Source organism: Lissotriton vulgaris, chromosome 2_1, assembly GCF_964263255.1.
Source record: "Lissotriton vulgaris chromosome 2_1, aLisVul1.2, whole genome shotgun sequence".
Taxonomy (NCBI): domain Eukaryota; kingdom Metazoa; phylum Chordata; class Amphibia; order Caudata; family Salamandridae; genus Lissotriton; species Lissotriton vulgaris.
Genome location: NC_141687.1, coordinates 287,092,377 through 287,117,189, shown reverse-complemented (window position 1 = coordinate 287,117,189; position 24,813 = coordinate 287,092,377). Strand labels below are relative to the sequence as shown.

Here is a 24,813-nt window from a genome sequence, read left to right as displayed (position 1 = left end):
GGGCTATCTCACAGGGAAAAGCCAGGACGGTTCCCAAGGCAAGCGCGGAGATACCCCTTCGGGGATCGATTCAGGCGCTATATAAGAAATATAATAATAATAATAATAATCTATTAAGGGAAACTTGTCCAAGTTCTGATCTACATAATGACCTCTTTGTGGTGCTTCAAAAAGCAGCAAATTGTGGGGTCACAAGTGATGCGCCAGAGAGCACAGACGTGGCTCAACATTCAGGGGGTCTCAGACAGCCAGTCATTTGGTCGGCCTCCTCAGTGCCATTAAACACTGGATCAGCAGATGTTATCTGGTGGACTGAAATGGCGTCTGCATTTGGAAATGGTTTGAAGTGTCTTCACCTTGTAGATCTTATTGCTACCTCCAAGAACGTGCAATCTTGCCCCTTCTATGGGCTGGAGTTTCAGCTGCAAAAGTTTGTAGTAGTCATTCTGTCTGCAGTAGGATTGCAGTCTCTTATATGCCTTTCCATTGCTGCTGCTTCTTTTCAGATTTCTGAAGATGATCAGGAGGTAGCATGCTCAACTCATCTTGATAGCCTTGTATTTGGCTGAAATAGTGATACTCTGAGACCTCTTCGGGAGCATCTGCACTCATTTGTTTATTTGATTTGGAAGGAACTGTGTCTGAGCAACAGAGTTCTGCACCCAACTCTCCACAATCCCGCAATCAAAGTGGTGTGCCCACAGACCTGGTGGAAGTTATCCTGGTTGGTCCGTACAAATCGATTAAATTGATTTATACTTGCAGATGGATGAAGTTTGTGGTCCTGTGCAAGGGCCTTTGGGTCAACCCCACTGCATGCCAACTTATATGATGTGCTGATGTTTGTTTTGAGCACTATTAAAGATTTGTCAGCCCTTTCAGCTTTTCATTGTGCCTGACCACACCTTATTTAACTCACCTGTTGTGAGTTCTTTAAAAGGTCTCGCATATCTTTCCTTCTGCTTTCTTTATCATGCTGCAGTGGGACCTTAATTGGTACGCCGATTTATGACGTGCACTTCGTTTAAGCCAATGCAAAGCTATTCCATGAGGCTGCTAATCATTATCAGTGTTTTCCTGTTAGTGATCACTTCTTTGTTCATTGTTACTGAGCTGCAGGTGCTGTCAGTGCATTCCCTGTATTCCACCTTTTTCTCAGATACTTTGGTGCTCCAAAGTCGGACATATTTCTACCAAAAAAGAGGTCACCCTTCCCTGTAGGATAATCCATCACACTTCCTACTTCTTCCTCTCAGCCACATCCCTCCAAGGATGAAAAGAGACTTTATTGGTGTCCCTCAGGGCTCGTCATTGAGCCCTACTCTGTTCAACGTTTATATGGCCCCACTGGAGGAAGTAGTCGCCCCCTTTGGGATTAAAACAGTCACCTATGCGGACGACACCCAATTAGTCGTCTCGCTTACCCAACAAGAAGGATGTTTGGAAAATCTCTCCGCCTGCCTTGTCGAGATATTCTCATGGATGTCCAGTTCGCGGCTCAAACTCAATGGAGCGAAAACTGAGATTATGCTCCTTGGGCATCATCTCACATCTCTCCCTAAAGCCGCCTGGCCTGCCTGCCTAGGTGAGCTGCCTAATCCAAAAGAAAAAATCAAAAGCTTAGGGGTGTGGCTTGAGCCCGATCTGACTTTTAAGGCCCATGCCCAGAAAGTTGCAGGGACCTGTTTCGGACTGCTCCGCTCAGTGCGGAAAGTGCTCCCTCTTCTGCCCCCCCAGTCCAGGACACTTCTGATTCAAGGGTTAATACTATCGAGACTCGACTATAGTAACGCCCTGTTTCTGGCTGCCCCGGAAGCCACCCTTAACATTCTTCAACGGGTGCAGAATGCAGCAGCCAGGATGCTTGCAGGTACATCTAGAAGATCTTCAGCCAGACCAGCCCTGAGAGCACTCCATTGGCTCCCAATACGCGAAAGAGTCATCTTTAAAGCGCTATGCGTCACCCACAAGGCTCTGCAGGGCAAAGGACCCCCGATTCTCAGGAGTCTGATATGCCCTTATAGACCATCCCGGGCTCTCCGGTCGGAGCATGGCAATCTTGCAAGGGTCCCCAGAGTGAGGAAGGCACGTACAGGGGGTCGCCGGTTTTCTTTAAATGCAGCAAAAAATTGGAATTCTCTCCCCAACTGGATCCGTGCAGAACCTTGTCATCTGAAGTTTCGAAAGGCACTTAAAACTTTTCTTTTTCCCAAGGACCCTTAATTACTGGTTTCCTCCTCAGTCTGCTGTTCGTTCTATTTTCTGTTAGCGCTGGGACGCTTTCGGGCAGCCATGCGCTTTATAAATATAATTTCATTTCATTTCATTTCATGCAAAGTAAGCCCTTCGTTTTGATATAGATTGTTCACCTGGTACTCCTGTTCCAACCAGCTTATTGTTGTTAATGCTAGTGCTAAGGAAGGACAAGATGTTGAGAAAATAACCGTATCCAGATGGATCTTCCTGTGTATAAAAATGTTATGCCCTAGCTGAGAGAAAATTAAGGGCCTTCTGGCTCATTCCAGCATTGCCAAGGGCTTTAGTACAAACCTTTATCAGTCACTGTATTATCAACTTGAGGATGTGCAGGAAAGGTAATTTTGTCTTTGTTCTGCAAAAGTTCATGATGTAAAGTCCACTGCTTAGACTCTTCACTTTTTTTTGGGAGGTACTGCTCTTGCATCTCCTCACACTTTAAAGGAATCTGCATGTAGAATTATCCATCAGTAGAACGAGTTATTTATCTTTCGTAATGTTTAGTCCAGTTACAGATCCCTCACCGCCCATCCTGCACCCTGCTTTGTACGGTGAACTTTTAGGATTCTCATAAGGTTCTAAGTTAGAATCTGCACACTGGTGGCATTTGTAATCTGTCATTCGTGATCTGGATTTGAGGACATGGAAGAGTTCCAAAGGGAAAACTAATATCAATTTGCAGGGGTGTGCTTGTATACAGCTCTATACTGTCACTTCCGGAGGCCAGCCAACCTGACATCTGACTGTGACGCCAACAAGTGCATGCAAACAATTACTAGAAAAGGTTATGGATCCAGTCTGACCCCTGGGGAAATTCACAGGATGGCGAATCTGCAGTTTGAGTATCCACTAGAAAAAAAGCATTACCAAAGATAAGTTATTTATTCATATTCTGCATATGTCACTAATCACAAATGTCATTGGATTCTGCTTCAATTGTAATGCTATAATTGCTTTTTGTCTCATTTGATCGTATTGCAATTGAAAACCTAAAGATAGCTTTGACTGCATTCCTGTTGCCTGCAATCAGGCTACACATTTTACACTTTTCCCATGCTTTCTAATAAAGATTGAATGCAGAAAGCATTTATTTTTGGATAGCTAAACTTGTCTAAAAAGGAAGGTGCGTCAAATGTACAATAGGTGATGGGAGGAATGCTTGCAATTTGTCTAACCACTGGCAGTCACTTGGAGTAGCATTCCAATCCAGTCTTTACTTACTGACATGCCACCTCAGTTTGCTTCCACTCTTATTCAAATGAGTCTTGGACTTGCTCCAGTCGTTACCGTCCTGTCCGATCTGCCAAGCCAGGCCCTCCCTGAACCTGAATACAAGCCCCCAAGACCATTTTCATCCTGATTGGGTATAGCTTGTTGCCATTGTCACTAGGGCCAAGGGTATCCCAAGACATGGGTCCTGTGCTCATGTACCACTAGAACTGCCCTACACCTGACTGACATGCCTTAAATTGGGAGAAACCAGTCTATGGTTGCTTGTTTTCCAGTTCAGTAAAAGCATGTCCTTGCAGGTCGAGCTTTACTGTTTCTAAAGGAGCAGGGTCTCTTCTGAATTCCATATGGCCAAATTGAGGTGGCTTGGTGGGCAAAAGAATGATTGGAATGTTACCCTGGGGATTGCTAGTGGTTAGCCAAATTGCAAGCATTCCTCCCAAAGCCTTTTGTGTGTTTGAAAAGAAAGATGTTCTACAGTACCTGAAATAATTTGTAATGTGCAGAATGTGAATGTTACTTTAAATAGTACAATACCTTTTCATACTTTCTTTTCTATAATTGAATTGAAAATGTTAATTTACCACTTAACTACGAATTTTCAGGTACTTATTGAGCACATTGGAAATTTGGATCGAGCATACGAATTTGCAGAGCGCTGCAATGAACCTGCTGTCTGGAGTCAGTTAGCCAAAGCGCAGCTGCAGAAGGGTATGGTGAAAGAAGCCATCGACTCATACATCAAAGCAGATGACCCTTCATCCTACATGGAAGTGGTTCAGGCTGCCAATACCAGTGGTACGTCTTTTGTGTTTGCTGTTCTGTCTTCAAACTGTACAGCCTGGTGCACAGTTTTGTAACCTACAGACCCTGTATTTAGATTCTTGATAATATGTCATTTGAGGCAGACTGTAGCAATGGGAAAACTGCCAGAAATGAATAACATTTATGTACTTTCACTTTTCACAGCTATGTATGTTAATTTTTAATGTTGTATGTTACTTTAGATTTTGGTTGTTGACAATCCAAATGATAGTCCCATCTGCTGAAGTTTTAGTAGCAGTTGTAAGAACATGCAGACTTAAATTTTAGGAACTATTATATGGATGCAGATAGGTACCCACTGATACTTGGTTCTTCTAGAGAGTTCTCCATTTAATTTACTAATGTTGAATTGTCCATTGGCAGCAGGTTTGATACATTTTACATTACACCAAGTGTACATCTGGCAGTGTGCGAGTGGAACCTCATTATATCCATATAAGCACTGCCTGTGGCATTAGTTGATTTTTTTTTTCTGCACACCATATGCTACAAATAAAGTCTTCTCACCCTTAATTATAGTTCTCCGATACAAGAATCCTCCTCAGTGACTACAGGTTAAATATCTGCTGTTCCAGTGAGCTCTCCTCTGCAGTTGATTAACTCCCCCACTGCCTGCATCCTCCTGCTTCCTAAACCCAACTTCAAATGTGTGACTACCTGTTCTTGTAGTACAGTGGCAATGGTAGTGAGAGGAAGGGTTGTTCTGATTCCGAACTTGCAGAAGTTCTGTTTTCAGGTTGAGAAGTGTACTCTAGCAATCTGGGCACTATCATAGGAGGCAATAGATTTTTTCCTGGCTGCCTATTCAAGTAAGCAGTACAGTTCTATATATCAGAATGGACTTTAAGATACTTAAATGTACTTTCTTCCTCCCTAGGGAATGACTTGAAGTAAATATTGTCTCTGCTGGCTAGCTTTGCTTTTCACACATCACTGCAACCCGTACAAGGCTCTGCGAATGGCTCACATTCCTTGTTACTGAAACCAGTGGATAGTTTTGTATGACATATACCTCTAAATAGGATTGCAGAGAAAAGTAGCTTATACTTTACTATTATCCTCCTATACGTACTCTGAGAATAACTGTGATGGTATGCAGCACTAATGAAGGTTTATATTGGGGAGCAGTAGCCTAAATCTGATTGAGTGCAACATCATGGTATTTCTTGATGAAAATGAAAGGGTTTCTTTTGGATAATGGCTGTGATCAGGCTATTTAAAGAAAAAATGAAACTGTTGCTTACCATGCATTAACTCTTCATCTAATCTTTTGAACTGTGGGATAGGGTAGAACATCTTAAACCTAAATCTGTGGAGTAACCAAGATAAAGTTAGGCTGCTAAATTATTCCGTATACCCAACCAATTTTACAATGTTAGAAGCCTACTTTTTATGACAATCACTTAAGCTCTGGACAATACTGGTGTAAACTTGTTAAGTATGTTGTGTAGACAATTCAGTGGCAATTTATATCACTACTCATTTGTTTTGCAGCATCAGTTTTTTCTGGATTCACCTACTGTGCATTATTCTGTCATCTTGTTGCTGGGTCCGGAGTACTCTAGGATCCTAGTAGTCCTCCTTCATTCTCTTTCTTTTTTTTTTTTTTTTTTTTTTGTTTGTGTTGACAATACCACCATTTGAAATCTTATCCAGCCTCTCCTGATGTCATAAAGCCCTCCCCCCCCCCCTCTGAAAGCTACCACGCGTGGTTGTCATCTTCAGATTATTGTTTTCCTCCGTTGGGTCTGAAGCATAGCTCGAGGCTCTCCAATCTGCGAATATAAAAAGTTTGTACGAAGTTTCAGCAACAAAACATTGAAGTCTACTGAAAATAGATACCGAAGATTAATTTGATATAGTCAAGACCATATCAGAGAATGCCTAGACAGGGAGAACCCCCTGTTCTACCTGATATGGAGAAGATATAACAACAAAGGTCCTGTCGGGTTCGAACAAGCTTCTTACCACTTTCTACTGAATAATTAACACTTAATTTCTTTCCCAATGGTCAATCAGACCCAAAAGCCAAAAATTAATTAAACAAAACCAAACCATATCTAGTATATTTGGCTATTTTATATAAATTATTTGCGTTCACAAATACCCTATTTGCATTGAAAAACAATTCAGACTGCGCATCGATTCTGAGAACAGTGAAGTTCAAGTGCTCAGTGATGTATCGTGCAGTGATAGAATCGTGACTTATATACAGTGAGGGGAGGTTTTTGGTCAGTCAAATCTTCATTAAATAGTTTATACTGTAGGCCACATCTGTTTGCTGTTCCACAGAGTCTGTAAGGCTGATCCAAATATTTTCCGTCGACGTTTCAACCCAGTTATGGCCCTATTTGTGGGTCACCGCGGGTCTTCATCAGGACTGTGGGGCAGGGAGGGTGCGGTCTGGTAGGCCACCTGTTCGAACAAGATTGAATTAAGGTCAGGATTTGATTTTCTATTGTAAGTGTATTGCTTGGCAAGAAAAACGTTAACTCACTTCTGGGTGCCCACGGCGGGTCCTCCCAGGGTGTTGACCGGTTCCCTCGTCTGGTAAGGAGGTCAGGGGTATGAATTCCTCTAAATGTAGTTCTAAAAGAAAACGGGTAAACGAATTAGTGACTAGTCTGTCTTATTTTGATTGCAAGTGATGCCTCATTGTTGCTCATCACTCACCTGCTGTCATATAGTTTGATAAAGCAAGCTTCAAATTCGAAATCAATCGGATGATCACAGTGTGGAGTCAATCTGCAGGAGAGAAATGCCCTCCATAAGTTAGTTCCCATCACTCTATGGCCGTGCCTACTTCCTGCTCGGGTGTGATATCATGTATGAAACTTGTCATCTTAAGGTAGATTACATCATGTGGAAACACTAGCGCTGTTCTGTGACACTCATCTGCATTAGTATTATAATGTTTGAGCTTCGAGGTAGATAGATTACATCAAGAGGAAACACTAGCGCTATTGTGAGACACTCATCTGCTATGGTATCAAGAGAAATGGTGTTTGCAGCGTCTATGTGCTTGGAAGTTGAGTAACAGCTACTCACATATAAGCGGGAACACTAGCGCTATTGTGAGACACTCATCTGCAATGGTATCAAGAGAATGGTATTTAAAACATCTATGGGCTTTGTAGTTAAGTTACAGCTTCCTCACATGTAATGAGAAACCTAAGCGTGTCAGCATAGTGGGGGCCTCACGGAACGGGAGTACCTTTTCTAATCAAGTTGATTCCATAGCAGATGAGTGTCTCACAATAGCTCTAGTGTTCCCTCTTATATGGGAGTAGCTGTAACTCAACTTCCAAGCACATATACGCTGCAAACACCATTTCTCTTGATACCATAGCAGATGAGTGTCTCACAATAGCGCTAGTGTTTCCTCTTGATGTAATCTGCCTACCTCGAAGCTCATAAACGTTATAATACTAAAGCAGATGAGTGTCACAGAACAGCGCTCGTGTTTCTACACGATGTAATCTACCTTAAGATGACAAGTTTTATACATGTTATCACACCGAGCAGGAAGTAGGCACGGCCATAGGGTGATGGGAACTAACTAATGGAGGGCATTTCTCTCCCGCAGATTGACTCCACACTGTGATCATCTGATTGATTTCGAATTTGAAGCTTGCTGTATCAAACTATGTGACAGCAGGTGAGTGATGAGCAACAATGAGGCATCACTTGCAATTAAAATAAGACATAGACGGGCCACTAATTCGTTTACCCGTTTTCTTTTAGAACTACATTTAGAGGAATTCGTACCCCTGACCTCCTTACAAGACGAGGGAACCGGTCAACACCCTGGGTAGGACCCGCCGTGGGCACCCAGAAGTGAGTTAACATTTTTCTTGCCAAGCCATACACTTACAACAATAGAAAATCCAATCCTGACCTTAATTCAATCTTGTCCAAACAGGCGGCCTACCAGACCCCACCCTCCCTGCCCCACAGTCCTGATGAAGACCCGCGGTGACCCACAAATAGGGCCATAACTGGGTTGAAACGTCGACGGAAAATATTTGGATCAGCCTTAGAGTCTCTGTGGAACAACCAACGGATGTGGCCCACAGTATAAACTATTTAATGAAGATTTGACTGACCAAAAACCTCCCCTCCTCTCCTCACTGTATATAAGTCACGATTCTATCACTGCATGATACATCACTGAGCACTTGAACTTCACTGTTCTCACAATTGATGCGCCGTTTGAAATACTCAACTCTACTCTCTCCATGACGAAGCAGGCCAACGCTGTTTCCTCCTCCTGCTTCAACACCCTCTGCATGCTTCGCAGGATCTTCAAGTGGATCCCCACCGAAGCGAGTCACCCAGGGCCCCGTCATCAGTAGACTGGACTACAGAAACGCCTTCTACGCAGGAGCCTCGGCCAAACTCCTGAAACTGCTCCAACGCATTCAGAATGCCTCTGCAAACCTGATCCTCGACATCCCTCGCCGCAGCCACATCACACCCCACCTGAGACCTGCACTGGCTCCCTGTCATCTGAAAGAAACACGTTAGTGTTAGATTCCTTACCTTAGAATATCCCCAGGCGTCAGTCTGGATCCGGAAACTTTTGCATAGCAGTACCCCTGCGCGTCGGTAGGCGTCGTCTGCAGGCGTCCCGTGCGGCTCCGCGTCCGTCGTCGGCGTCGTGCGCCGTGATGACGTCGCTGGAGTATATAGACGCCGCCTCCGCGCGCTGACGTCAGTTCTTCTTTTTTCCGCGCCAGCAAGCGCAGATCTGAAGAGCAGTACTCCGGTCTTTTGACCAACTTTGTTCAACTCTATTACTCTTTTTGTGCCTGGTAGGATGCCCGGTTTCAAGAATTGTGACGGGTGTGACCGCACGATGTCGGTCACGGACCATCACCGACTCTGTCTCCGGTGCCTGGGCCCCGACCACGACGTGGACGCCTGCGTCGACTGCCGGGCCCTCACTAACAAGGCTAGACGGGAGCGGTCCCGCAAGCTGCTTGAGCTCCGGGTGTCGGCCCCGCGTCAGGAGAGGTCTCGGTCCGGCCGGAGGTCCAGGGAGCGTTCGAGGGAGCGGTCGCGGAGCCGCGTCGAGCGCTCCGGAAGTCGTCACCATTCGTCAGGCTCATCAGGTAAGAAACACAAGAAGTCGGGGCGTCGTCATCGTACCCCCGACTCCCCCCGACGCTCGTGTCGCGACGCGGCCGGGGGTTCGGGTGACCCCAACTCCGCGGCTCCGCGTGAGACGCCGGCGCGGCCTGCCCCACACCCTCCGGTCCCTGGGCACGGTGCGACGCCTGAGGAGATTGAGGCGTTCCTCATGGCCATGAGAGCGCTCAGTTCTCAGACGGGGCCTACGGCGCCTTCGGGCCCAGTGCTGCCGTCCGAGGGCCCTGGCGGGTCGGGTGTCCCTGGCTCGACGCCATCGGGTGCTCCGGGCCCGGTGCCGCCGACGGCTCCGACCCCGGCGCCGCAAGGGCCTTCGGGGTCGACGCCGGCTGGCCTGCCGGCTGGTTCGGCGCCGATTCCATCGGGGTTACCCCCGACGCCACCCCCGCGCGGCGCCGGTTCTCCTGTGCCGGCTTCGGCCGGCGCCGGGGGTCCGGCGCCGGCTCCGGGCGGCGCCGTCCCCATGCCCTCCCCGAATCCGGACGCGGAGTCGGACCGGCGTCGATCGACGCCGGGTTCGACGCCGATGGGGCCTGTGAACCCCGAGGAGCCGGTCTACATCGTTGACTCCGAGTATGGAGATGATGAAGAATACGGGGAAGGTTGGGAGGGGTCTGAGGACCCTCTGTCACGTGAGTGCCAGTATGACCCGGACTGGACAGGTGATTTGGGGGATGCCAGTGGTCTGGACGATTCTCCTAACCCTGGTTTTATCTCTCCTCCTTCTGTGGAGTCGGTGGAGGGAGCTGCATATTCAGTGGTGCTGATGAGGGCTGCCAAGGCCTTACACCTTGAGCTCCCCGTCGCGGCCGTGAGGCCTAACATCCTCACTGAGGTCTTCAAACCGCAGTCATGCCCACAGGAGCCTCTGCTGCCGTTTAACGAAGCCTTGTCAGACGTTCTGTTGGGCACGTGGTCCAGGCCCGCTTCAGGTTCGCCTGTTGATCGGAACGTGGCCAGACGCCACCGTCCTTGTCCGGACGACCCCAAATTCCTGTCCGCCCATCCCACTCCCGAGAGTCTGGTGATCCAGGCCTCTACCTCCCAGTCCGCATTCCCGTCGGCCCCGCCCGATCGGTAATCCAAGAGGTATGACCAATATGGCAAGGAGGTCTTCTCGTCCCTGAGTCTGGGACTGTGGTCTTGCAACACCGCATGCCTCTTGGGCCGCTACACCCACTCTGTGTGGGACACGGTCGCGGAAGTGCTGCCTGAATGCCCCATGGAGGTGCGGGCGAAGCTCGGCAAGGCTGTGGCTGAGGGCCGAGACGCAGCTAAATATTCCATACGGTGTGGTCTTGATACGACCGACTCGCTGGGCAGAGCTATGTCAACGACGGTGGCGATTCGTCGCCACGCCTGGCTGAGATCCGCCAACTTTTCGGCCGATGTCCAGAATGCCTTGATGGACATGCCGTTCGATGGCTGTCGCCTCTTTGGTGACAAGGCGGACCACGCGCTGGAACGCTTCAAGGACTCCAGGGTCAGGGCCAAGTCCTTGGGTCTTTCGACCCAGCGCCAGCAAACGGGTTCGTTTCGCTCCTTTCGTGGCCAAGGAAGGGGCGTCCCCACACGTGCTGCCAGCCACGCACCGCAACAATCCTTTCAACGCGGTGGCGGCCGTGGAAACCGCCGTGGCGGCGGTCGGGGTCAACGGCGGGGTCAGGCCACACCTCCCCCCGCAGCATCTGCCTCCAAATCCTCCTAGTCCATGCTTTCGGCCCCATGTGACGCCAGTGGGTGGCAGGGTTCGCCATCACCACGCTCACTGGCGCAAAATCATGTCGGACAGGTGGGTGCTGAAACTCGTCCGAAGGGGCTACTCCCTCCCCTTCGAGACCACTCCTCCAGCCATGCCACCGCAGAACCACCGTGTGTCGGGGGACCACTTGACACTTCTGCAGGAGGAAGTTACGGCCCTCTTGGCCAAGGGGGCCATCGAGCGCGTTCCTGGGCCAGAAGTAGGGCGTGGTTGCTATTCCCACTACTTTCTGGTACCCAAGAAGGACAAGGGGGGCCTACGTCCTATCTTGGATCTAAGGAACGTCAACGGCTTCCTCCGGAAGGAGAAGTTCAAGATGTTGACGTTAGCTCAGGTCTTGGCTGCTCTAGACCCACAAGACTGGATGGTAGCGTTGGACTTGCAGGATGCCTATTTTCACATCCCCGTCCTGCCGGCCCACCGGCGTTACCTGCGGTTCACGGTAGGCCAGGAGCACTTTCAGTTTATCGTGCTTCCCTTCGGCCTTACCAGCGCCCCACGGGTGTTCACAAAGGTGATGGCGGTGGTCGCAGCCCATCTGCGCAGGTTGGGGGTTTCAGTCTTCCCCTACCTAGACGACTGGTTGTTGAAGGCGGGCTCGCCCCAGACAGTCGTACACCACCTTCAGATGACGGCAGACCTCTTGCACGACCTGGGGTTCTCCATCAATGTGCCGAAATCACACCTGTGTCCCTCTCAAAAGCTCCTTTTCATCGGAGCGGTTCTGGACTCGGCGCAGTTTCGGGTTTATCCTCCGGAACGGCGGGTCCGGGATATACAGGCTTTGATTCCCATCTTTCAGCCGCTATCCCGGGTTTCGGTCAGGTTGACGCTGCGGCTGCTGGGACTGATGGCTTCCTGCATCCTTCTGGTGCATCACGCCCGGTGGCGGATGCGGGCTCTGCAGTGGGACCTGAAGTTTCAGTGGGCCCAGCACCGGGGCAACTTGTCCGACCACGTCTTGATCTCGGAGGGCACTGCGAGACAACTGCAGTGGTGGCTTACGGACCGCGATTGGGTCAGAGGCAGATCCCTCTCCCTTCCCCAACCGGAGCACGTTGTCGTGACGGACGCGTCCCTCCAGGGCTGGGGTGGCCACTTGGGAGAGGCAGAGATCAGAGGCATCTGGTCTCTGGCGGAGTCCCGGCTCCATATCAACCTGTTGGAGCTGCGGGTGATTCGTCTAGCACTGAAGGCATTCCTCCCCTTTGTCAACGGGAGTGTTGTGCAGGTGTTCACAGACAACACCACCGCCATGTGGTACTGCAACAAACAGGGCGGAGTGGGGTCGTGGACCCTTTGCCAGGAGGCTCTGCGCCTCTGGCAGTGGCTGGAACGTCAGGGCGTGACCTTGACGGTTCAACACCTGGCAGGCTCTCTGAACGCCAGGGCGGACGAACTCAGCCGCCGGTGCTCGATGGATCACGAATGGCGTCTGAACTCGGACGTGGCGCAAGGCATCTTTCTGCAATGGGGAGAGCCTTGGTTAGATCTATTCGCCACAGAAGAGAAAGCGCAATGTCATCAGTTCTGCGCGTTGGAGTTTCCAAGACGGCACTCGCACGGCGACGCCTTTCGGCGCGAGTGGAGTTGCGGTCTGTTATACGCCTTTTCCGCCTATACCACTTCTGCCCAGAGTGCTGAAAAAGATCAGGCGCGACCGGGCCCAAGTTATCCTTGTGGCTCCGGACTGGGCTCGAAGGTACTGGTATCCCGAGCTACTCAGCATGTCAGTCGGTCCCCCGATCCGCCTGCCCCTTCAGGAGGACCTTCTGTCGCAGCAGCAGGGGACGGTCCTCCACCCGAACCTGTCCAGTCTCCACCTCCATGCTTGGAGATTGAGCGGCGGCAGTTGAGGCCATTTGACTTGCCTCCTGAAGTCTGTGATGTAATTCTGGCAGCCAGGCGTCCCTCCACGAAGTCGGTATACGCCTGTCGGTGGAACAGATTTGTGGCATGGTGCACAGCAAAGGCTGTGGATCCTCTTTCTGCCCCTCTTTCAGAGGTTCTTCTGTTTCTTCTTTCTCTTGCCCAGCAGGGCTCTGCTCTGGGCACTATCAAGGGCTACCTTTCTGCCCTTTCAGCCTTTCTAAGGCTTCCTGATCAGCCTTCTTTGTTCAAGTCCCCGATTGTAACGAGATTCTTGAAGGGCATCACACACATGTATCCACCTGTTCCGTTTGTGATGCCTCAGTGGGACTTGAACCTGGTTCTTACCTTTCTGATGTGTGCTCCCTTTGAGCCCCTTCATTCTTGCCCTCTTCGTCTCCTGACTTTGAAGACGGCTTTCCTGGTTGCCATCACCTCTGCCAGGAGAGTGAGTGAGCTGCAGGCTCTTTCTGTCCAACCTCCTTTCCTGTCCATTCATCCTGACAAGGTGGTTCTGAGGACTAGACCTTCTTTCCTGCCCAAAGTAGTTTCTGCTTTTCACATCGGGCAGTCCATCACCCTCCCTTCCTTCTTCCCGCCTCCGCATCCTTCAAAGGATGAAGAGCGGCTCCATCGTCTGGACCCAAAACGTGCGCTTTCATTTTATATGGATCGCACACGCCAGTTCCGGGTGGATGACCAACTGTTTGTTGGCTACGTGGGTGCGAAGAAGGGACAGGCGGTACATAAACGGACCATCTCTCGGTGGGTCGTTCTATGCATCAAAGCGTGCTACTCTTTGGCTCGGAAGGAGCCTCCTGTTGGGCTGAGGGCCCATTCCACTCGGGCCACGGCGGCTACTACTGCCCTGGGCCGGGGAGTCCCTTTGCAGGACATTTGCCAGGCGGCCAAGTGGGCCTCGCTGCACACATTTGCGAGGCACTACTGCCTGGACAGTCAAGTCCGGAGGGATGGCTTCTTTGGCCGTTCTGTCCTCCAGGACTTTCTGGTGTAGGAATGTATTGGTTCGCAGACCCACCACCGGGGTTGGTATTGCTGGGGTATCTATTCTAAGGTAAGGAATCTAACACTAACGTGTTTCTTTCAGATGAACAAGTTACTTACCTTCGGTAACGATATATCTGTAAGAAACATTAGTTAGTGTTAGATTACTTACCGAACCCACCCATCCTCCCCGTTCTGCGAACTGATACCTAGGGTTAAGGTCATCCCTTTCAGGGCCCTAGTTGCATATGGCACCAGTGTTGGTTCTCTCATGGCTCTGCGTTTTCTGGCGCGGAAAAGCTGTGTACAAAGAACTGACGTCAGCGCGCGGAGGCGGCGTCTATATACTCCAGCAACGTCATCACGGCGCACGACGCCGACGATGGGCGCGGAGCCGCAGGGGACGCCTGCAGACGACGCCTACCGACGCGCAGGGGTACTGCTACGCAAAAGTTTCCGGATCCAGACTGACGCCTGGGGATATTCTAAGGTAAGGAATCTAACACTATCTAATGTTTCTTACAGATATATCATTACCGAAGGTAAGTAACTTGTTCAACAAGAGGATAACCTTCAAACTCCTCACCCACGCACACAAGGCACTGCACAACACTGGAACAGCGTACCTCAACAGCTGACTCAGCCTCTACACCCCCCACCTTCCTGCTCCGCAGACCTCGCCCTTGCCACCGTCCCCCGCATCCAAAGAGTAACCGCCGGCGGCAGATCATTCTCCCACCTTGCCGCCAAGACATGGAACACCCTCCCCATCCTCCTATGGCAGACCGAAGATCTCCTCACTTTCAGAAGACTTCTCAAGACCTGGCTTTTCAAACAGTAGCAGAGTTCCGCCTCACCGCCCCCCACCCCTCTCCCCCCTTAGCCCCTTGAGACCATCACGGGTATGTAGCACGCTCTACAAATACTATGATTGAATGATGAGCATTAAGTGATTAAGTGAAAGCTCATGACATCATCCAGGAAGGGAAGTTCAATTCCAATACTTCCATCAGGTGTGCTCTTGACGCAGCAGTCACTCCTTCACGCACAATTAACACCAGCGTCCTACTTAGACGCCATGCATGGCTAGGAGTATTGGGATTTAAACCAGAAGTTCAAGCATCCATTTTGAAATTACCATTTTCCATTGAACTGTTATTTGGCCCGGCAGTCGAAACTTAATTAGAAAAAATTAAGAAAGACACTGAGGTAGCCAAATTACTGGGAGCACTACAGACACCATCCAACAATGGTTCCTTTCTTTGCTCCTTTTACAGGGGAGGTTAAAAAAACATGCCTGCTGATGGGTCCTCTACCTCGTATAGAGGCAATACTCAATCACCCTCTACCAGAGGTGATTTTCTAAAGGGATTTCGGGGAAACAATGGAAAAGGAAGAGGGAAAGGTAATACACCCTGTACTTCCCCAGCCACAAATAAACAGTGACTTGTCTCCCCTTCCCCCTGATCATCCAACATCTGTCGGACGTCTCACTCAATTTCTCCCAGTCTGGAATACCATCACATCAGACAAATGGGTTTTTACAAATTTTCCAGTCTGGTTATTGCCTGGAGCTTACCAACAACTCTCCAAACATTCCACCACGAAAACACAAACTATCTCCAGAACATATACACCTACTCAAACAAGAGGTTCAATCTCTTGTGAAAAAGGGGGCTATACAGCCTGTCCCATTACAATATCAAAAGACGGGTGTATACTCTCATTACTTTCTAATTCCCAAAAAGGATGTTTCTCTCAAACCTATATTAGACCTCAGAGAATTAAACCTTTACATTCATTCAGATCACTTCCATATGGTCACTCTCCAACCAACAGGTTCTTTCTCTGTTACAACAAGGCAACTTTATGTCCACTCGGGACTTAAAGGATGCATTCTTCCATATTCAAATACATCCAGCTCATCGTAAATACCTCAGGTTTGTGCTAGTGGGACATTACTAATTCACAGAGCTCCCAGAGTATTCACCAAATGCCTGGCAGTAGTCGCTGCACATCTGCGAAGACAACAGGTTCACGGTTTCCCATATTTAGACAACTTGCTCATCAAAGCCTGCACTCTCACAAATGACATATAGCACACTCCAAGAACAGTACACTTTTTGCACAACCTTGGATTCTCTGAAAATCTGTTGAAGTCCCATCTTCAACCTTCCAACATGCAAAAGTACTTGGGGGCCACTCTAGATACACAAATGGATCTAGCCTGTCACACTCCAGCCAGGATCCACAATATTAAAGTACTCATTTCCAAATTTCAACCCAACCACTCATTACCAGCTAGGGTATTCATGCAGCTACTAGAAATGATCGCAACTTGTATCATGATAGTTCCGTAGGCAAGACTTTAAATATGTCCCCTTCTGGAATGTTGAGCACGTCCGTGGAATAAGTCTTGGGGTCGATTAACAGACCTAGTATTGGTGGACGGCCACACTCCTCGCTTTGCAGTGGTGGAATCCACAGAACCTTTCCAAGGGGCGACTTCATCGACCCAGTTCCACAGACCGTGCTAACAGACACATCACTCAATGGTTGGGGAGCTCATCTCCAAACTCGCACAATTCAGGGATTGTGGAGTCAAAACGATAAACAACTCCACATAAATCTAAAGCTGCTAGCAGACTTTCTAGCGCTCAAAGCCTTCCAAACTCACCTTGTAGGCAAAGCTGTTCTAATACGCACAGACAACATGACAGCCATGTATTACATACAAAGACAGGGGGGCGCACACACTCTCCAAATGTCACTCCTTGCACAAACCATTTGGAAATGGGCCATTCATCAAAAAATGTATCTCCTGGCAGAACACCTCCCAGGAGTAAACGATCAGATCGCAGATCTATTCAGCAGACCGACAACTGATCCATGAGTGAGAACTTCACCCTCGAGTTCTCAGTCCGGTCTTTCACATGTGGGGCTTCCCAGGCATAGATCTGTTTGCCACACAAAATGCCCAAACGTCTCCTCCAGGTATCCACACCCCTTATCCAAAGCCAATGCTCTATGAATGAACTGGTCAGGGATATTTGCTTATGCTTTTCCGCCTCTCCCACTCATTTCACTAGTGATTCAGAAGCTCAGGCAAACATCCCTTATCCAGTATTGGGTATCTTTCATAGATTCACATGCTTAGAATCATCCCCGCCGATGAGGTAGGAGTCTTGCGGTACCATAAAACATATACACTATAGTCATAACATTATACCATAGGCTACAGTGTATAGCAAAATCACTACAATAGCCTTTTTGTAAAAAGAACCAGACTTGGAAATCGGCTAATCCGACAGTAGCATCCCCTAGAACCTTCCCCACAGAGAGGCAAACCCTCAGATTTCTACCGCTGCTCGTGTGTTAGGGAGTCTCTTTGCTCATTTTTTTCCATTTAGCTTTCTTCCTGAGAAAAGAATGTCTGATTCTAAGAAGAGCTTATTTTTGGCCTGTTCTTCCTGTCAGAAGAAAAGACTTCACTTTGAGGACCCACATAAAGAGTATATTTATTGCCTCTACCCAGCACACAAAGTCAAAGACTGCAGGATCTGCAGAACCTTTCTTGCCAAGACTTTGAAAGATCGTGAAGGACTCCTTCTGGTTTGGTTGGAGAAGTTGAAATCATCTGAATGGGTTTCTGAAGGTGAAGGAAGTGCTACTTCTCAAGTGTCCACCCCCATCTCCAAGAAAAGAGATAGATCTGGAGATCCTCCTGAGAAAATGAGTAAGACCTTGAAAACGTCATCTTATGAAGCCGGTCGCTCCTCCTCAAAAAAAGAGACATTCTCTTCTGAGGAAAAATGGAGGCAAGGAAGATCCTTATGGAAGGAGAAAGATCGGCTTCTGAAATCATAGATATTTCTATGGAAATAGCGTCTCTAGGCTTTCTTCAACTTGCCGGAGGAGCTACATTAAGACGTCAGGGCTGGCTTAAATCCACAAATTTTGCCCTGAAATCCAAACTAAGATCCTTGATATGCCTTTTGATGGCGACCTCCTGTTTGGAAAACATATAGATGACGCTCTACAAGATATAAAAAAGGACACAGATACTGCAATATCGTTGGGTTCTTTGCAGTATCGTAAGTCGCCCTTTCGTGGAGCAAGGGGCAGAGGATCCTACTCCTTTCGTGGGGGTTACCAAAAGTATCAGCAACGAGGTAACCAGGGTCGTTATGGATACAATTATCAACAGCAACAACAAAACTACAGGAATCCTCCAGCAGCTGCCTACAGGCAACAAGGCAAGAGACGTCAATCTTAGGGCAGTGATTCTGCCAGAAGGCAGGGACAATCCTGTTGCACCTGCACCAGACTCGCCACTACAATTCAAAATTCCAAACATTTCACAGCATTTCGACAATTGGAAGAAAATAGCCAAAGACAAATGGTATTAGATATCAAAATTTGGACACACCCTGGAGTTCACCAAATTTCCCCCTCCTTATCCACCTCTAAAGAAAAATCCACCACATCTCTCTTCTCATGAAAGAGGTGAAAGCTATACTATCAAAAGGGGCGATTGAGAGACAGTTTCTCATTCTCAAATAGGGAAGGGATTCTATTCTCGCTTTTTCCTGACCAACAAAAAGTCAGGAGATTGGAAGCCAATCTTAGACTTGCGGATGCTGAACAAATACCTTCAGAAGAAATCCTTTCGCATGGTAACACTCCAGGAGATTCTTCAGCTTCTAGATCTTGCAGATTTCATGACAACCCTGGACCTCCAGGATGCGTACTTTCATATCCCAATTCATCCCAAGAATCGAAGATTTCTAAGATTCACGGTGGCCGGTGCGCACTTCAAATTCAGAGTACTTCTCTTTGGCTTACGTTCGGCTCCACGAGTCTTTATCAAATTCTTAGCTCCGGTAGCAGTGCATCTCAGGCTGCAAGGTGTCCAACTATTCCCATACCTGGACGACTGGCTAATAAAGGCTCCATCCTTTCATCAGGCTTCTCTTGCAACAACAAAATGCCTACAGGTGTTTCACTCGCTGGGCCTCTCACTAAATACCCAAAAGTCAAGCCTTTATCCGTCTCCAAATACAATTTCTGGGAGCAAAATTGGACACTATTCAAGACAAGGCATTCTTGTCCGCAGAGAGGATGTCCCGCCTTATCTCTCTGGCATCAGAACTTCTTAAAAGAAAGTTTGCTCCAGTAAGAATGATCAAATCTTTTCTGGGAATCTTATCGTCCGCAATCCTGCTAGTGCCTCAGGCGAGGCTAAAAATGAGACCACTCCAAGAGCAGCTGGACAACCAGTGCCTCCAGATCACGGGTTCTTTGACGACATAGTGCAAGTGACCCCAGTTATAAAAGAGAAGCTTTCTTGGCGGGGGAATTCCAAGAATGTCTCCGTAGAGCTCACTTTTCAACCACCAATTCCAGATTTTATCATCACCACAGATGCTTCCCTGGAAGGTTGGGGGGCCCACCTTCAAGACCTCAGCATAAGAGGAAAGTGGTCTTCAGCAGTGGCGAAAATGCACATCAATTTTCTGGAACTTCGGGCAATTTCACTGGCCCTGCAATCTTTTCTTCCTCGCCTGCAAGGATCAACAGTTCTCATCAGAACTGACAACACCACTTGAATGCATTATCTAAACAAGCAGGGTAGTACAAGGTCTCACATTCTGTCCCAAGAGGCTCAGAAGATATGGAAGTGGCTTCTTTTGAACAAAATAGCAATCCAGGTGGAACATCTCCCAGGGGCGCAGAACACCTGGGCAGACTCTCTCAGCAGAACAACAAAATCCTGCCACGAATGGGAGCTGGAGCAATCAGTGCTGGACAACATCTTCCAGAAGTGGGGCAAACCATATCTGGATCTCCTTGCCATCAGGACCAACCGCAAGTGCCCTTTCTTCGCAAGTTGGGAACCGGAGAAGGGTTCCTGGGGGAACGCCTTCATGATGAGGTGGAAAGGAATCTTTGCTTACGCATTCCCTCCTGTTCCTCTAGTCCAGAGACTTTTACACAAAATGAAGAAGGAACCATGTTGCATGATTCTAATTGCACTGAAATGGCCACGTCTGCACTGGTTCACGGAACTTCTTCTCTCCAAGTGCAAGCCATTTCGCCTTCCGATACAACAGAATCTGCTATCGATGAGCGAGGGACAGATTCTTCACCCTTGCCCAGCTCAGCTGTAACTCCATGCTTGGTTCCTGGACTCGCAGATTTCAAAGATTTGAACTTGCCACAGGAATGCAGAGACATTCTGGATAAAGCAAGAGCCCCTTCTACATTGCAAACCGATGCCTTAAATTGGAAAAGATTCTGTAACTGGTGTTCTAAAAATAATCTACATCCACTGGAATGTTCTCCTGATAAGGTTCTGCCCTATTTGTTATCACTCTCCAAGTCTGGTCTAAGGTTTGCTTCAGTTAAATTGCATTTGGCCACTATTTCTACATACAGAAGGTCTTCAGGTTTGGAGTCACTTTGTTCCAATCGTCTCATTAAACAGTTCCTGAAAGGACTTTTCCTCCTGTTAAAGCTCCTCCTCCAGAATAGGTGCTAAATGTAGTGCTACAGCAGCTTATGAAACATCCATTTGAACCCATTCATAAAGCAGATATTAAATATCTCTCATGGAAGACAGCATTGCTGTTGGCACTCACCTCTTCCCGACGAGTCAGCGAGTTACAGGCGTTTACTATACGACAACCTTATTTGAAATTCACTAATGATTAAGTCCTTTTACGAACTGATCACTCATTCATACCTAAAGTTTCAACGTCATTTCATCTCAATGAGCCTGTAGTATTGCGAACATTCTTCCCCAATCCGTCTTCCGCGGCAGAGAGGTCTCTGCATACTTTGAATGTCAAAAGATGCCTGAAATTTTACATATCTCGGACTGTGTCCTTCAGAAAATCTGACCAGTTATTTCTCACATATGGGGGCCCTAAAAAAGGATCAGCAATCTCAAAAACTACCATCTCAAAATGGATTGCATCTGCTATTCAGTTCTGCCATTGCAAGGCAAGCCGTCCTTTTTCAAACAAGCCGAAAGCTCATTCTACCAGGGCAATGTCCTCATCCACGGCATTGTTTGCTGGGGTGTCTTTGGACAAGATTTGCAGAGCTACGACCAGGAAAAGTGTAGATACTTTCACTCGGCATTACTGCCTGGATCTGGCAACAGAAGCTGAGTCAGCAGTTGGACAAGCAGTGCTAGGAAACCTTTTTAGATAAGGTAAGCCTGTTGGCAAGAATATATTATTTTTGGTATTGTAAAGATTTTCTATTTCATATTGCCATTATTGGGTATATGTATGGTTTATTTTTACAGACAATATAGATCTGTTTATATATGTTACATTGGTTTGACATAGTTCCTCTTGAACTTCTTATGATACCCACCATCCACTATGTATATAAGTATTACTTACTGCTAGCTACTCTGATTCTAAGCATGTGAATCTATGAAAGATACCCCAATACTGGATAAGAAAACGAGTTACTTACCTGTAACTTCAGTTATCCAGTATTGGTATCTTTCATAGATTCACATGCGACCCACCCTCCTCCCCAGAGAGGCTTTCCTTATCATGATGATATACTACTGTCACTAGTGCTACGAAAATCTGAGGGTTTGCCTCTCTGTGGGGAAGGTTCTAGGGGATGCTACTGCCTGATTGGCTGATTTCCAAGTTTGGTTCTTTTTACAAAAAGACTGAGATAGGATATTGTAGTGACTTTGAAATACACTGTAGCCTATGGTATAATGTTATTATGACAATAGTGTATATGTTTTATTGTACCGCGAGACTCCCACCTCGTCTACGGGGATGATTCTAAGCATGTGAATCTATGAAAGATACCAATACTGGATAACTGAAGTTACAGGTAAGTAACTAGTTTTCTTACACTAATCCTGGTAGCTCCCACTTGGGCCCGTCAGCCCTGGTTCACTACCCTGTTGGAACTCTCAGAAGCTCCTCATCAAAAACGAAATCTCGCATCCAGTCTCCTCCTGCAGAGCCATGGAGAGATAAGACATCCAGATCCCAAACCTCTCAACCTTGTGATCTGGCATCTGAAGACCTAATACAAATACTTGCTATTCAGCATAATGGAAGCAGTTTGTTATTTATTGTAATAACCATATCATCCCGCTTGATGCCTCCGTTCCAAATATCATTTGCTAGTTACTACTTTTATAACGCTCAAATTTAGCGTACACCTCTATACGTTTACACCTCGCTTCAATAGGCTCTTATCTTCAAAATAGATAACATTTTTCTCTTTTCAGAGTGCCTGTTATTAAAGCGTTCATAGAAGGACTTAAGACTTATTCCTCCCAGACTTCCACCTGCCCCAGTCTGGAATCTTAATATTGTCCTTACCAGTCTAATGGGTCCACCCTTGAGCCATTAAATAAATGCGAACTGCAATTAGTCACTTGGAAAGTTGCTTTCCTCATTGCTATAACATTACTAAGGAGAGTGGGTGAGCTTCAGACTTTAACCGTAGAAGAACTATTTTTACAAGTACGCCAAAACAAAGTGGTTCTTCGCACTAACCTTAAATTTCTAGCTAAAGTTGTTTTTGCCTTCCACATCAACCAATCTGTTGAGTTACCTGTGTTCTTTCCTTAACCAAATTATGTGGCAGAATGTGCTCTACACACCTTGGATGTTAAAAGAGCATTACTCTACTACATAGAGAGGACAAAACCTTTTCGTAAAACTAAACAACTTTGTCGCTTTTGCTCCACCACACAAAGGCAGACCAATTACTAAATCGGGTATTGAATGATGGATAGTCAAATGCATTCAAACTTGCTATGCAAAAGCAATGAGAACTTTACCAATCCTCCTTAGGGCGCATTCCACTCGCAAACTAGGGGCTTCTATGGCTTTATTAGGAAACATTCCCATAGATGACATCTGTAAAACCACATGATCTACATCACACACGTTTACAAAACACTATTGTGTAGATATGTTAGCTAGACAACAAGCTAATGTAGGCCAGGCAGTTCTATGTAAACTAATTCAAACCTCTGCAACAGCTACAGGTTAGCTACCGCTTTAGGAGATTACTGCTGCATAGTCTATGCAAGGCATGTGATCTACAGCTCACATGCCTCGAACGGAAAATGCTACTTACCCAGTATGCATCTGTTCTTGGCATGTAGAGCTGTAGATTCACATACGCCTACCCACCTCCCTGGGTACCTGTTCCAGTACTGCCTTACTTGGATATATCACGTGGACATCTCTATTCTACTCTTACTAACTTCATTCTCGCCCTCTGCGGGAAAACAATCTAACCATGGAGTCGATGCGCATGCAAACCATCCCCAAAAGTGTGTTCCTCCACTGCGTCGGCTCCCTGTGCTTGGAAGAACTCTTCGTCGACATCTTCTCCGTAGAGATCTGGAGCAGAGTCCGTGTTGCAGATACATTTTGAGACGTCAAGCCCGATGGTGACTGAGTCTTTTTCAACCGGAACGATCGGCAGGCTTCGCAGTTTTCTTCGTTGTGCTTGGGCGATAAACACAAATTGCACACGTTGTTTAGATCGGTGTGGGGGTACTTAGAGTGGCACCCGGGGTGGAATTGGAATGAATTCCGTTCCATCTACTGCGTACTCTGACACGGCTGGACCCAAGGGCCTTACACAAGACTTTTCGCTTGAAGTTTAAAATGGGCACAATACGTGAAGATAGGAATGCGCAATCGAGAAACAATACAGTCAAGGGTTGAGTATTGCACGCAGAAAGAAACCCGAAAAAGGTGTCCAACCGGAGAGCAGCATTTCATGTTGAAACCCGATAGTTGTAGGAGTAGTTTTGCAGCTTGAAGAATGTTCTGGATTCACTGATGACCTGCTCACCTCCCCTAAAAGATGAGAGGGCAAGAAAAAAAATCTGAACCACCCGATGGAGCTTCCCGGGAGGGCGTAGGACATCAGTAGAGGCTGGATAATTAACCAAATAGTGGGATCATCAACCCCTCGTTGCCCCCTTCCCCCTCAAAAAAAACAAAAGACTACCAGGATACTGGAGGATTTTGGACCCAGCCAAGAGATGGCTTAATAATGCACAGCATGTGAATCCAGAAGTGTTTTCAAGCCGCAAAAACACTCCTACAGGTAAGAAACCATTTTGTTTTTCATTAGTCTGTCAAATGAATTCTAACAGTATATTTTCCCCATTAGGAAACTGGGAAGAGTTGGTGAAATACCTGCAGATGGCACGGAAAAAGGCCAGAGAGTCATATGTAGAAACTGAATTAATCTTTGCTCTTGCAAAGACGAACCGACTTGCAGAGCTGGAAGAGTTTATCAATGGCCCCAACAATGCCCACATTCAACAAGTGAGTATAAACTACACGTTAACTAAGCCTCTAGAAAGCAATTTTTACATTGACTAATGTCGTCAAACATTGAACTGGTTCATTTTATTGCATGCAATCATCTATAATCAATCGTCCCTAAATAAACTTCCCAAATTATGTAGCTTTACCATTAAAGCAAGCAATTACAAGTGGCATCAGTATGCTAAAAAGCTTGATGCTTCTTTTATAAGTGTTAAACTCTAGGTTTAATTTTGCAAGCCATGTAATAAATCTGCCTGTTCAGACAAATGCACTTTGTTTTGGGAAGTTGTATTTAATTACTTATTGGCGGCATTTAAATTGAAACAGTTGATTGGCTCATTGTTGAGTTAACTCTGCAAGTCC

General features: G+C 47.2%; 1 protein-coding gene across 1 annotated transcript in view; it reads left to right on the top strand.

Annotated features, from left to right (window-relative positions):
* Positions 1 to 24,813, top strand: part of CLTC (clathrin heavy chain) — a 972,839-nt gene that overhangs the window by 676,714 nt on the left and 271,312 nt on the right. The window contains exons 21-22 of the mRNA XM_086954957.1: positions 4,092 to 4,284; positions 24,290 to 24,447. Coding sequence (XP_086811083.1) covers positions 4,092 to 4,284; positions 24,290 to 24,447 — 351 coding nt within the window. The remainder of the gene's footprint in view (positions 1 to 4,091; positions 4,285 to 24,289; positions 24,448 to 24,813) is intronic.